The following is a 15103-nucleotide window of genomic DNA, read 5'->3' as shown; positions in this document are numbered from 1 at the left end:
CATCTTCTTTGATTTTATTTTGTTTTGTTTTTCGCAATTATTCTGAAAAATACTTTTGCGACTATACAGTTCTAATACGATTATGGAATTATTATTGAATAACTTTGGAAGTGTAAATAAATATTTGCTAAGATTTAGTAAATATCATAAAGTTCGGACAGCAAATATACGTAACTATAGTTTATCGTCGTTGGATGACAACTCGACAACTGCAAAGCTTTCTGCAACTGCCGACCCGACAACCGACCTTGCTACCTCTGGTCAGAAAGCACAACATAAACGCACGCAGAATTCCTTACATATAGCGGTTATTGGTGTTCCAAACGCAGGAAAAAGTACATTTATTAACAACTTAATTAATCATCGGGTAAGGTTGTTATGAAACTCTAAAATTGAGCTTTATAATTGATTTTAGTGCTTAGGTATGTCCGACATCGTCTAAAGTGCATACAACACGAAAATCCAGCAAAGCAATTTACACAACAGGACAAACCCAACTTGTGTTCTATGATACACCCGGTTTAGTGACACCACGTGAAATTAAACGCCATAATTTGGAACAAAGCTTCAAAAGCGCCTACAAACATGCAATTCAACATGCGGATATTATCGCTTGTATGCATGATGTTTCCAATTCATGGACGCGAAACGCTTTACATTCCACTGTCATTGAAACGCTGAATGAATACAAACATTTACCAAGCTTTTTGATTTTGAACAAGATTGATGCGCTGAGATCTAAACGAGTGCTACTTGAACTGATACGCGTGCTAACCAACAATACTATTAACACCACACAATCAGTTGGGAATAAAAATCAAAGGCGACAGTATAAGCGAATTGAAGAATCCAATGATAAACCTGTTACAAATTCAGAGGATAAGAAAGATGTTAGTTGGAGTAACTTTCAGGAAGTTTTTCTAGTTTCATCCATTACCGGTAGTGGACTAAATGATATACAAGTGAGTAACAATTCAGAGTATTCCAATTAAAGAAAAATCAAAATTAATTAATTAACAATATTTTGCTGCAATTGTAATAAGGATTATCTGACAAGAGTTGCAAAGGAGAGATCTTGGGAGTATTCCAAGGGGTCTTTTACTGATGAAAAACCGGAAGCACTTATTGTGGAGAGTGTCCGTGCCAGGCTCTTAGATTACTTACCACAAGAAATACCATACAACTTGCATAGTGCAATTGAATACTTCTCCGAAGAGAACGGTATTAGATATAGTTAATACTTATGATATCTGTTATAATAGTGAATCCTAATGTACAGGTACCATTTATGCATCAGTAGAGGTAACTTGTCCGTCAGCTCGTATTGAACGTTTAATTTGTGGCGAGTCGAATGGAAAATTAAGACAAATCACCGAACGTGTAACATCTGATTTAGTAGAAACATTTGGCAAACCAATCTCCTTAACCATATCCACACGAAGTAAGAAAACGGAGTAAAATAAAATTTGTTAAAAATAAAATATTTATTTTTTCGTTATTAAATTATATTTATTTCTTCAGTTAATAAACTAGAGTAGTTTTAAATTGGATACCAATTCATCTACGTTTTTTTCTATATCCGGTCCAATACCCAAAACCGTTGCTGTACCAGCCTCTAATTGCGTACGTCCTGCATCTCTTACTAATTCTGCGACTACTCCTGCTTTCTTGGCACGATGTTGTAAATTTGTAAGCTCTTCTAAGGTATTTGCACGCAATACGATTTTTGGTTGTCCCGAAAATGACCAACATTCTACTAATTTTTGCTTATCTTGGTCTTGTTGAGATTGTTGGTAACACAGTATAGCTGCATGCGCGCACTGTGCAGCAGTTTTTCCTTTAGACATTTTTAAATCTCCACGCACCACTAACACCAGTTTCGTACGTGGTGCAGTAATGGCACTGAAGAATTGTTTAAGCATTTTTTTATTTTTTGTTTTTGTTTTATTTGGTTTGAGCGTATTTTTTCATTTGTGCTTCCGTGTATTTTTGCATGCACTGCTTAAACTCTTTCACCACCTCTTGGCAGCGGCGCCAATCTCCTGTTTCAGCAATGCACTCTTGTACTTTGTAATGCAATTCAATGCAACCAGTTTTCTTAAGCATCAACTCTACGGGATCTTCAGTTTCCAGGGCAGCAGCAGCAGAGACTGACGACATTATTTTTTTAAATAATATACGATTTGTATTACTTAAATAGTTTTCATTTGAATGATATAATTTTCCATTAGGTTTTAAGCCAAATTAATTGCTACTGCAATCAGCTGTTTTTCGTACTTTGCGCACCATGTGTTTTTCTACAGCTGTACTTACAGAAGTGTCTAAACAATTGGGAATAGTAAAAATTCAAAAATTGGAAACTTGCAAGCACTAGTCTGCTTCATTGATTGGGTTTCACAAGAATGACTTATAATCATTTTGATATGATATTTGATCATATGATGTTACTATGAGGTAATGTGTATTTGATAAGTGCTGATGTGACATGAAATTTTTGCTCGTCGCTAAGGAGCATTCATATATGTAAGTATTTGCCAGCCATAGCGCTAAGGGCTACTAATTTATAATAATGTGCGATCATATGATATGATACGATGTCATGTGCCACGAAATTTTGTTCTTACCTGCCAGGCATATACATATATGGTGGAGATATTAGCCACCACGCTAAATTTATTGGATAAATTAGAATAAACGTGTAGCCCTGTTGGCGTCTGTACAAAGAGTGCCCGTTTCTTAAACTGTAACTTAAGAATTAAGGAATGCAGTTGAAACTGTGAATTACATTACTGTGAATTTCCACGAATATACGGAAAATGAAATAGTAGAATAACTGACAGAGAATGAGATGATAGAATAACTGACAGATAATGAGATAATAGAATGGCTGACAAACAGTGCTGCCAGATGTGATACATCCCGTCTGTGTGTGTGCCCACAGTACTCCCCTCCGAATAAAGTCCCGCTGGACTTTTAAAGGTTGAGTTCCTTTACTAGATGAACTAGCAACTAGGTGCTTGGTGCGTGTCTGTTAACTCAATGTATGCTGGCTTCAGCATGTCGATTGACACTGTTTTGTCTGCCCCATTGATCCTGATGATGTAGTTTTTGTCGTTTACACGCTGGATGACTTCATGGGGGCCAGTGTATGGTTGTTCCAGAGGCTTCTTGATGGAGTCTACTCTCTTGAAGACGTGGGTGCACGTGTCAAGGTTTTTGAGTAGGAACAGCTTGTGTTTGGTGTGATGAGCTGTTGGTGTTGCCCTGATTGCTTGGATGATTTGCCTGTACTTCCCCACGAATGTTTGTGGATCACCTGGTGTGCCTGCTGTGGCAAAGAAGTCACCGGGTATACGCAGTGTAGTCCCGAAAAGCATTTCAGCAGGAGATGCTCTCAGATCTGGCTTGTATGCGGTTCGGAGTCCTAGTAGAACTGACGGTAGCATGTCCGGCCAAGGTGCCTCATTGTTGCACATGAGAGCCGCCTTGAGTGTGCGGTGCCATCGTTCCACCAGACCATTCGATTGAGGATGATACGGTGTCGTTCTGATGCGATGAATGCCCAGCATTCGTGAGAGTGAGGTGAAAAGTGCTGATTCGAATTGTAGACCTTGATCAGTGGTGATTGTCAATGGTGAACCAAATTGACAAATCCATTGAGTGGTATGGCGTGTGGCCATCTGCTGAAGCGGTCGATGATCGTCAGACAGTAGCGAAGGTCCTTGACTCTGGGCAGCTCTATGAGATCCAGGTGGACGTGCTCGAAGCGATTGTCTGGTACGTCAATGTGGTTTGGTGTGGTGCGATTGTGACGGTGGACCTTGGAACGTTGACATGGTATGCAGTGTCTGGACCAGAGGAGTGCGTCTTTTCTAATACTTGGCCAGACGAATCTTCCGGTGAGTTCCTTGACTGTGGCCCTGCCACTAGGATGAGAAAGACCATGGATGATGTCAAAGGCTTGGCGTCTGAGTGGCTGTGGAAGATAAGGTCGCACAGTATTATTGGTCGCATCGCATAGTATATCGTGACCTTCGATGTTCATCAGGTGCAGCTTGAGAGATGTGCTGGATTGGACATCATTAAGCTGGTCGTCTTGGAGTTGTGCCAGTGCAATGGTCTCAGCATCAAGTTTGGTTGGCATGGTTATGGCATTAATCCTCGAAAGCGCATCAGCTACGACGTTTTCTGTGCCCTTGGTATGGAGAATCTGAGTTGAGAACTGTGAGATGTAGTCCAATTGACGTAGTTGGCGAGGTGATGCTTTGTCAGCACGTTGAGAAAATGCGTAGATGATCGGCTTGTGGTCGGTGAAGATGCTGAAGTTTCTTCCCTCGAGAATGTGCTTGAAAAATTTGATGGCAGCAAAGATGGCTAGAAGTTCACGGTCGTACGTAGAGTATCTGGTCTCTGCTGGACTGAGCTTGCGGGAGAAAAAGGCCAGTGGTTGCCATGAGTCCTGGTGTCGCTGTTCAAGAACGGCCCCAATGGCTGTATCCGAGGCGTCGGATCTCAATGAGAGGATGGCGTTTGGTGCGAGGAAAGCCAGGCGCGTGGCTTGGATGACACTCTTCTTGCAGTCTTGCCAGGCTTGATCTGCAGAAGGGGTCCACTGGATTTTAGTGTTGTCCCTCTTCTTGGCATGTTTGAGAAAGTCCGTCAGTGGTGATTGTGTTTGGGCCGCTTGAGGAATTGCTCGCCGGTAGTAGTTGACTATCCCCAGGAAACGACGTAGATCGCTGACGGTTTCTGGCTTAGTGTAATCGGCGATTGCTTGCGTGCGTTCGGCGGGTGGAGTGTAGCCGTCTTTGTTGATGGTGTACCCCAGGTAGATGACTTCAGACTTGCCAAACTGGCACTTCTTTGGATTGATGGTGAGATGATGTGCGCGCAGGACTTCAAAGATGGTGGTGAGATGTTGTAGGTGCTGTTCGTGGGACTGAGAATAGACAATTAGATCGTCTATGAAGCAGCCCACGAAGTCCAAATCTCTGAGGATGTTGTCCATATGCCTTTGGAAAGTCTGCGTGGCGTTGCGTAGTCCGGGTGGCATACCCAGAAATTCGAAAAGTCCAAAAGGAGTGGTTACAGCTGTTTTGGCAATGTCTGACTTGGCCATGGGTATTTGATGGTAAGCCCTGACTAAGTCGATGGTGGAGAAAACGGTGGATCCGTGGAGACGCTGGAGAATGTCATCCCCATGAGGGACTGGATATCGATCTGGAACTGTGTTGGCGTTTAATTTTCGATAGTCACCTGTGGTGCGCCATCCACCAGTTTTCTTTGGCACCATGTGGATAGGGCTGGCCCATGGGCTGCTCGATGGACGGATCACGCCATGATGTAGCAGGAGGTCAAAGTCATCTTTGGCTATTTGAAGCTTCTCGCCGGTGAGACGTCGTGGGCGCTCAAATACTGGTGGCCCAGTTGTCTCAATGTGATGAGCGACTTGACTGTCAGTGGCTGTGACAGGATTGGTGCTGGGATGAGTTAAGTCGATGAATTGGTTGAGTAATTGCAGGTATTGAGCGTCATGTGCACCAGGACAGATTGAGCGGTCGATTGTTGAAATGCTGTGTACCGTGGCCTCAGATAGTGTGCCCTGAGTTGTGCATGACGAGGTTGTGTCGATGAGACATCGTCCTTTGAGATCTAGAAGCAATGCAAAGTGGACCAGGAAGTCTGCACCGAGAATGGCTGACTTAACATCTGCAATTATAAAAGACCAATTAAATGTACGGTGAAGGTTGAGATCAAGGGTGATGATTTTTCGACCGTAGGTTCGGATAACGGTCCCGTTGGCTGCGAAGAGAGTCAGATCATCTTCGTTGAGCGTGTGAGTGATGGCGGACTTGGGCATGAGAGAGATCACTGATCCAGAATCGACAAGAAATCGCATGTTTGTTGTGCGATCATGAACGTGAAGGCGATGCTCTCTGGTTGGTGGTGTGCTAGCCTCTATGCTGTCGCCGGCCGCCTGGATGGTCGACAGCGAGGTTAGTTTTCCGTCGATGGGTTGAAGGTGCAAGGACGCTCGCACTTTTTGGCTCTGGACCCATAGAGACGGTGATAGTAGCAAAACTTCTTCCTGTCTGAGGCTGGCTCTTCCTTCGATGATGACTGCTTGAGACGGCCAGATGCTGCTTGGGGTCGGTCTCGAGTAATCCCTTGTTCCTTGATACAGGTCACCAGGTCGGCTATGGCAAGTTTAAGGCCGGACACGTCCTTTGCCATGCTGGTGAGCAGTGAATTCTCGAACTTGTCGCCCCTGTGTGCTGCCTGGGCAGGCTGGTGATGTGTAGCCATGACGGAATGGCCAGCTTGGTTTTCCATTAGCTCGTCTGCAACTTCAGCAAGCTCATCTACAGGGGCATCTCGCAGTAGTTTGAGACACCGGCTGGTAGATGGTGGTAACAATGCCAACCACTTTATACGCAGTAAGTCCTCTGAGGCCCTGTCGCCCATGAGAATTCTGAGCTGGCGCAGGAGCTGGCTAGGTTTTTTGTCATCGAGTTGAACCTCTGTGAGCGCTCGGTGAAGCTGGCGGTCGCTGGATTCTGAAAACCGCTTCAATATCTCGTCCTTCAGTTTCGCGTACTTGTCGGTCTCTGGTGGATTCTGCAGGAAATCCGCTAGCTGCAACATTGAATCAGTGTCCAAGGCACTGACGATGTGATTGTAGCGTGATGCGTCATTTGTGATACGGGCCACCTGTAGCGCTGCTTCGACCTGGACAAACCACAAACGAGGCTGGATGGACCAGAACTGCGGAAGCTTGCAGCTGGACACAGCTACGACTGATGCGGTGTTCTGAGTTTCATCGGTGACGTGGCCGATGGCCAGAGCTGGGTCATTTGCGGTCATGTTCGAAGAAAGTGGTGTTAGGACGCTTGGAAAATTGGTGCACGTGCTTGGCGAGTTACAGCTCACTGTTTTGTTTGGCGTATGCTCTAATGGCATGTCAGTGAATCGATTGAAAGCACGTGGTCACTGGTTTGCACAAATTTTTAAAACTGATGAACGTGAAATTACGACGAGCGTGAGTTGCAATTACTATTAACGTTTGCACTCATTTGTACTTAAACGCGAGAGGAGATAAAGTTTAATCAAATTTCATCACGTCGGGGTCACCAATTATGGTGGAGATATTAGCCACCACGCTAAATTTATTGGATAAATTAGAATAAACGTGTAGCCCTGTTGGCGTCTGTACAAAGAGTGCCCGTTTCTTAAACTGTAACTTAAGAATTAAGGAATGCAGTTGAAACTGTGAATTACATTACTGTGAATTTCCACGAATATACGGAAAATGAAATAGTAGAATAACTGACAGAGAATGAGATGATAGAATAACTGACAGATAATGAGATAATAGAATGGCTGACAAACAGTGCTGCCAGATGTGATACATCCCGTCTGTGTGTGTGCCCACACATATGTATGTGGTATATAAGAAAGTCCCTTAACATGGCGCAAAAGGCAACAAATTGGTAGTGTTGTGTGATAAATTGACTTGATATTGTTACAAAAAGTAGTATTAAGTTGTGTTACGAATTTACTCTTGCTAGTTTACTTTGTTAGGTTCGTATCTCTGGATTGACAAATAAAATCAACACTGTTTAATTTAATTCAACAACTCTTTATTTCACAACTCGTCTACACTATAGCAGTTTACTCTTAACACTGATTGATTACGTTGGCGCTGCCACGGCTTATATAGCCACGCACGTCTCGCTGATGCCGACGTGTACTTCTAGAATATCGCGTCTGGAAATTACCAGAACATACGGCTATAGCCACGCATTTCTCGCTGATGCCGACGTGCCCTTCTAGAATATCGCGTCTGGAAATTACCAGAACATACGGCTATACGGCGCCAGACGCAAGCAGACAGTCGCGGCAATTGTTTAACTAGACGAGCAGACAGTGTGGCGCCAGATGTCTACAAATGCTATTCCATATACTTACAGCTATTGTTCATAATCAGGGATGCATATAGTAATACAAATACAACTTAATACTACTTTTTGTAACACTGCCCTCCACTAAAGCCTAATCGTCCCGATTAGGCACAAATCCTCTTGAACCAAATGGAGCGAGCCTCTCCAAATGTACTACTTTCATTTTACATCGTGCTTTCCCATTTCTTTGTATGCGGTATACCACGTCATTAAGTCGTTTCATCACCATATAGGGTCCTTCCCAGGCTGTCTGCAATTTCGGGGACAAGCCTTTCTTTCGAAGTGGATTGTACAACAGGACCAGATCACCTTCTTCAAAACCTTTTGAATTTGCCGCTTGATCGAACCGGTCCTTCATCTTATTGCTCATCAGATGCGTATGCTGTCTTACCATTAGATGCAATTCATTCATTTCTTCCTTTAAGGCAGAACAATAATCTCCATCATTTCTTACAGCTGTAGGATTCGTACCAAACTTAAGATCAGCAGGGAGTCGCAGATCAGATCCGAAAATAATCTTTGCTGGCGTGTAACCAGTTGTCTCGTGCTTCGCTGAACGATACGCCAGCAGGAACATCTGGATGCACTTGTCCCAATTCCGTTGGTCTTTATCAACGATTTTCCGCAGATGTTCTTCGAGCGTTCGGTTGAATCTCTCTACCATCCCATCTGATTGTGGGTGTAACGCTGTTGTCCGTGTCTTGTGGATGCCCAATAATGTACAGACTTCTTGAAAAATGGAAGATTCGAAATTCCTGCCTTGATCTGAGTGTAATTCGACGGGCACTCCGAATCTTGTTATCCAATTTTCTACAAACGCTTCGGCTACTGTCTTCGCTTCCTGGTTTGGTAAGGCATATACTTCTGGCCATTTACTGAAATAGTCCATGACAACCAGTAGATATTTGTTTCCGGCCGTACTGGTTGGGAACGGACCTGCAATATCCATTGCGACTCGTTCAAATGGTGATCCCACGTTGTACTGTTGTAGCCTACCGCGACTTTTGGCTTTAGGACCTTTAGCTGCCATGCACTCTACGCAATTACTTATCCATTCTGCTATGGAATCTCGACAACCGATCCAGTAGAACCGTTGTTTAATCTTCTCTATAGTTTTTGTTATTCCAAGGTGCCCTCCACTAGGTCCATTGTGATATTCTTTCAATACTTTTGGGATCATGGACTTCGGTACTATGATCAGCAGACGAGAATGTTTGCCATCTTCGCTTTCCCAGGTACGATGAAGGTATCCATTAACGAGGTTTATGCTGTTCCATTGGGCCCAATATGCTTTTGCAGTTGGACTCTCGCTACTTATTTGTTCCTTTGGTGGTCGTACCCCATTTTCTTTGGCCATTACCAGCTTTGCAAGATCAGGGTCCTCCAGCTGATTGATTCTGATGCGGTGAGGAGTCCAATCGTCTTCAGGTTCTATATTCAGTAATCGCACGTCGATTATACCTTCTTTTCTCTCTGATTTGGAGCAATGTTTACGTTCCGGTGGACAAGGGCGACGCGATAATGCATCCGCATTTTTGTGGTGAATCCTCTTTCGGTGTTCTGTTGGTTGGTTCCGTTTTGATGGGTTTACCTTTATATTGCAATTTCGGGCAAAGTGACCCGCTTTTCCACAGTTGAAACATCTGCCTGTTGTATTTACTCGCTGTGCAGCAATTGTCTTCAGAGTCTTCAATATTTCTTCCATCGGCGCTGGTTGTTCCATTTCAACTCTTTGTACTTTGTGTGCTGGTTTACATAGTAGCGAAGCTGTTTCCTGTGTGAGGGCGTGCGAAACCGTTTCAGCAAACGTTCTTTTTGGCAATGCATATGTGGCGCGTTTGGTGTCCACATCACGAATTCCATTTATGAAACATTGAGTTTTTACCCTCTCAATGTAATCCACAGGTGCATCTGCATTTGCCAAATGAGCCAGTCGTTCGATTTCAGTTGCGAACTCTTGCAATGACTCGTTCATCTTCTGACCCCTATTTTGCAGTTCGATCTGGTATATTTGTTTCCGGTGCTCACTACCATATCGTCTTTCTATCGCACTCATCAATGCCTCATAGTTGTCCCGTTCACAGTCTGGAATAGTCTGAAGGATTTCTGCCGCAGGTCCTTTCAATGATACAAACAAGGACGCCACTTTGTCCGCTGCATTCCTATTATTGGCCATTGCTGTCTTTTCAAACTGAAGTTTGAAAATTTGAAATGGAATACTTCCATCGAATGTGGGTGCCTCCAATCTTTGGATATTTGTTGATGGTGCAGGGCCATGCAGTTGCAGTTCTCGCACACGATTACTTAATTGAAGAACTTCTGATTTTAAATTTTCTTCGTCATTTTTTAAAGTGCTTAATTCGTCTTCAAATTTTGAAAATTTCTCTTGCACTTGTGTATTATTCTCTGTAATCTGTTGTGTAAGGCGAGACTCTAACTGTGATGTGTTTTCAGCTATTTGCGTCATTTGCTGTGCCAGACGATTTTCTGTTTGCACTACATTTTCTGTTATTCGTGATATATTTTCAGCTATTTGCTGTGCTAGACGATTTTCTGTATGCACTGCATTTTCTGCTATTTGGTGTGCCAGACGATTTTCTGTTTGCACTGCATTTTCTGCTATTTGCCTAATAGCCACTAATAGCATGTTAGTGTCTACGCTTGATGATGTTCGTTGTTCTTCTAATTTTTCTTCTACCTTTGTAGAAGTTCCTGGCCCATCAAATTCGAACTCGTCCACATTAATTCCATCCGCTTCCATTGCTTCACGTAGTCGTGCCTGCAGATCCGCCTTTTGCCCGCTTATCGGCAAATTACGCTCCTCCAGTTCCTTTTTTAATTGCTGAATTCTCAATTCTCCGAATTTAACCATCTTGAATTTGGATTATTTGACAATCCCACTTCTGACACCAATTGTTACGAATTTACTCTTGCTAGTTTACTTTGTTAGGTTCGTATCTCTGGATTGACAAATAAAATCAACACTGTTTAATTTAATTCAACAACTCTTTATTTCACAACTCGTCTACACTATAGCAGTTTACTCTTAACACTGATTGATTACGTTGGCGCTGCCACGGCTTATATAGCCACGCACGTCTCGCTGATGCCGACGTGTACTTCTAGAATATCGCGTCTGGAAATTACCAGAACATACGGCTATAGCCACGCATTTCTCGCTGATGCCGACGTGCCCTTCTAGAATATCGCGTCTGGAAATTACCAGAACATACGGCTATACGGCGCCAGACGCAAGCAGACAGTCGCGGCAATTGTTTAACTAGACGAGCAGACAGTGTGGCGCCAGATGTCTACAAATGCTATTCCATATACTTACAGCTATTGTTCATAATCAGGGATGCATATAGTAATACAAATACAACTTAATACTACTTTTTGTAACAGTTGTATTTGTATTACTATATGCATCCCTGATTATGAACAATAGCTGTAGGTATATGGAATAGCATTTGTCTTGTTGTAGACATCTGGCGCCACACTGTCTGCTCGTCTAGTTAAACAATTGCTGAGTCTGGCGCCGCGACTGTCTGCTTGCGTCTGGCGCCGTATAGCCGTATGTTCTGGTAATTTCCAGACGCGATATTCTAGAAGGACACGTCGGCATCAGCGAGAAGTGCGTGGCTATAGCCGTATGTTCTGGTAATTTCCAGACGCGATATTCTAGAAGGACACGTCGGCATCAGCGAGAAGTGCGTGGCTATATAAGCCGTGGCAGCGCCAACGTAATCAATCAGTGCTAAGAGTAAACTGCTATAGTGTAGACGAGTTGTGAAATAAAGAGTTGTTGAATTAAATTAAACAGTGTTGATTTTATTTGTCAATCCAGAGATACGAACCTAGCAAAGTAAACTAGCAAGAGTAAATTCGTAACAATTGGTGTCAGAAGTGGGATTGTCAAATAATCCAAATTCAAGATGGTTAAATTCGGAGAATTGAGAATTCAGCAATTAAAAAAAGAACTGGAGGAGCGTAATTTGCCGATAAGCGTGCAAAAGGCGGATCTGCAGGCACGATTACGTGAAGCAATGGAAGCGGATGGAATTAATGTGGACGAGTTCGAATTTAATGGGCCAGAAACTTCTACAAAGGTAGAAGAAAAAGTAGAAGAACAACGAACATCATCAAGTGCAGACACGAACATGCTGTTAGTGGCTATTAAGCAAATAATAGCTGAAAATACATCACAAATAGCAGAAAATGCAGTGCAAACAGAAAATCGTCTGGCACAGCAAATAGCTGAAAATATATCACAAATAACAGAAAATGTAGTGCAAACAGAAAATCGTTTGGCACAGCAAATGACGCAAATAGCTGAAAATACATCACAGTTAGAGTCTCGCCTTACACAACAGATTACGGAAAATACTACACAACTACAAAAACAAGTGCAAGAGAAATTTTCAAAATTTGAAGACGAATTAAGCACTTTAAAAAATGGCGAAGAAAATTTAAAATCAGAAGTTCTGCAATTAAGTAATCGTGTGCGAGAACTGCAACTACATGGCCCTGCACCATCAACAAATAATCAAAGATTGAAGGCACCCACATTCGATGGAAGTATTCCATTTCAAATTTTCAAACTTCAGTTTGAAAAGACAGCAACGGCCAATAACTGGAATGCAGCGGACAAAGTGGCGTCCTTGTTTGTATCATTGAAAGGACCGGCAGCAGAAATCCTTCAGACTATTCCAGACTGTGAACGGGACAACTATGAGGCATTGATGAGTGCGATAGAAAGACGTTATGGTAGTGAGCACCGGAAACAAATATACCAGATCGAACTGCAAAATAGGGGTCAGAAGATGGACGAGTCATTGCAAGAGTTCGCAACTGAAATAGAACGACTGGCTCATTTGGCAAATGCAGATGCACCTGTGGATTACATTGAGAGGGTAAAAATTCAATGTTTCATAAATGGAATTCGTGATGTGGACACCAAACGCGCCACATATTCAATGCCAAAAAGAACGTTTGCTGAAACGGTTTCGCACGCCCTCACACAGGAAACAGCTTCCCTACTAAGTAAACCAGCACCCAAAGTACAAAGGGTTGAAATGGAACAACCGGCGCTGATGGAGGAAATATTGAAGACTCTGAAGACAATTGCTGCACCGCGAGTAAATACAACAGGCAGATGTTTCAACTGTGGAAAAGCGGGTCACTTTGCCCGAAATTGCAATATAAAAGTAAACCCATCAAAACGGAAACAACCAACAGATAACGAGGACGGAGCATCCACATCTCACAAGTCGTTAAACTAAAACGGAACAGTTCAAAGGGGCGTGAGCTGGTTCCCACAACTATTTGCCCCACCATCTCGATATCACAAATAGGTCGCCATGACAACAATCTTACTATCAACGGTATCGTAAATGGACGACTGTCAACGCTTACTTTGGATACTGGTGCCACACATTCAATTATCCGACCGGATGTGGTAAGAGGAACGGTTGAACCATTAGTCGGTTGCAAGCTTCGAACGGCCACCGGAGAGGAAGCAGCTGTCGCGGGAAAAGTGTTTTGCGAAGTGATGATTGGTACCCTGGAAGTTAATCACACCTTCATCGTAGCAGAAATCACGGATGAAATTATAATGGGAGTAGATTTCATGATTGATCACGGGGTTACTTTGGATTTAAACAAGCAAATGCTGTTTTGCCAGAACATGGAGATGCCTATAAACACCGGATATGTGACCAACGTTGAAAGTAAGAGGGTGATTGTTGATGATAATCAGAGTATTCCACCAAAATCTGAGGCGATTGTATGGGCTAAAGTGAATGGAGGAGGTGGGACTGAAGAGTTGTGGATTGTGGAACCGCGCCTGCAACGTTCGAGCGACTGATGGAACATGTGTTAAAAGGACTCAACTGGAAGACATGTTTGGTGTATCTTGATGACATTATCATCATGGGAAAAAGTTTTGATGATCATCTGAAAAATCTAGAGGAAGTTTTTCAGCGAATAGCATCAGCCGGATTACGCTTGAATCCCAAAAAGTGTTCATTATGGAAGAAGCAGGTCACATATCTCGGACATAAAGTGTCAACTGAGGGAATTCACACCGAGGAAGGAAAAATAAAAGCAGTGAAAGATTGGCCTCGACCCACCAACATTCATGAACTCCGCAGCTTCCTCGGCTTATGCACGTATTACCGCCGTTTCGTACCTGGATTTGCGAACGTGGCTAGAAGTTTACATGATTTAACAAAGAAGAATCGCCCGTTTGTATGGCAGTTGGAACAAGAAAAAGCGTTTGAGCAGCTTAAGGAACTACTTTGTACGGCGCCGATGTTGGCTTATCCAATACCTGGAAAGAAATTCATCCTGGATACAGATGCGAGCGCTTATGGAATTGGAGGTGTCCTGTCTCAGCTCATCGACGGACAAGAAAGAGTAATTGGGTATTACAGCAGAGTGCTCGGGAAACCAGAGAAAAAGTACTGTGTGACGCGAAAAGAACTACTAGCTGTGGTGGAATGTGTAAAACATTTCCACAAGTATTTGTATGGACAACGATTCTTGCTGAGGACTGATCATGCAGCATTAAAATGGTTATTACAGTTTAAGAATCCGGAAGGCCAAATTGCACGATGGATCGAAAGATTACAGAATTACGACTTCGAAACGGAACATCGAAAGGGGATTCACCATAAAAAATGCGGATGCATTATCACGTCGCCCTTGTCCACTGGAATGTAAACATTGCTCCAAATCAGAAGGAAAAGAAGGTATAATCGACGTGCGATTACTGAATATAGAACCTGAAGATGATTGGACTCCTCACCGCATCAGAATCAATCAGCTGGAGGACCCTGATCTTGCAAAGCTGGTAATGGCCAAAGAAAATGGGGTACGACCACCAAAGGAACAAATAAGTAGCGAGAGTCCAACTGCAAAAGCATATTGGGCCCAATGGAACAGCATAAACCTCGTTAATGGATACCTTCATCGTACCTGGGAAAGCGAAGATGGCAAACATTCTCGTCTGCTGATCATAGTACCGAAGTCCATGATCCCAAAAGTATTGAAAGAATATCACAATGGACCTAGTGGAGGGCACCTTGGAATAACAAAAACTATAGAGAAGATTAAACAACGGTTCTACTGGATCGGTTGTC

At 43.1% G+C, this 15103-nt stretch overlaps 4 protein-coding genes across 4 annotated transcripts; 1 reads left to right on the top strand and 3 right to left on the bottom strand.

The window, feature by feature from the left end:
- Positions 1-31: 31 nt before the first annotated feature.
- On the top strand, positions 32-1481 carry LOC105224677 (GTPase Era, mitochondrial). Its single transcript, XM_019989697.3, has 4 exons — positions 32-367; positions 423-962; positions 1044-1221; positions 1280-1481. Exons 1-4 carry the CDS (start codon positions 83-85, stop codon positions 1456-1458), a joined length of 1182 nt encoding a protein of 393 aa, XP_019845256.1. The 5' UTR covers positions 32-82; the 3' UTR covers positions 1459-1481.
- Positions 1461-1922, bottom strand: LOC105224678 (peptidyl-tRNA hydrolase 2, mitochondrial). Its single transcript, XM_011202832.3, has one exon. The coding sequence runs from the start codon at positions 1920-1922 to the stop codon at positions 1530-1532; it is 393 nt and encodes a 130-aa protein (XP_011201134.1). The 3' UTR covers positions 1461-1529.
- On the bottom strand, positions 1921-2160 carry LOC105224680 (cytochrome c oxidase assembly factor 4 homolog, mitochondrial). The gene has a single exon (XM_011202833.4). The coding sequence runs from the start codon at positions 2158-2160 to the stop codon at positions 1945-1947; it is 216 nt and encodes a 71-aa protein (XP_011201135.2). The 3' UTR covers positions 1921-1944.
- Positions 2161-5997: 3837 nt separating this feature from the next.
- LOC125777263 (uncharacterized) lies at positions 5998-6864 on the bottom strand. The gene has a single exon (XM_049451619.1). The coding sequence runs from the start codon at positions 6862-6864 to the stop codon at positions 5998-6000; it is 867 nt and encodes a 288-aa protein (XP_049307576.1).
- Positions 6865-15103: the final 8239 nt, after the last annotated feature.

This window comes from Bactrocera dorsalis, chromosome 3, assembly GCF_023373825.1.
Source record: "Bactrocera dorsalis isolate Fly_Bdor chromosome 3, ASM2337382v1, whole genome shotgun sequence".
NCBI lineage: Eukaryota > Metazoa > Arthropoda > Insecta > Diptera > Tephritidae > Bactrocera > Bactrocera dorsalis.
The sequence above is the reverse complement of the archived record's forward strand: the minus strand, read 5'-3'. Positions and strand labels throughout refer to the sequence as shown.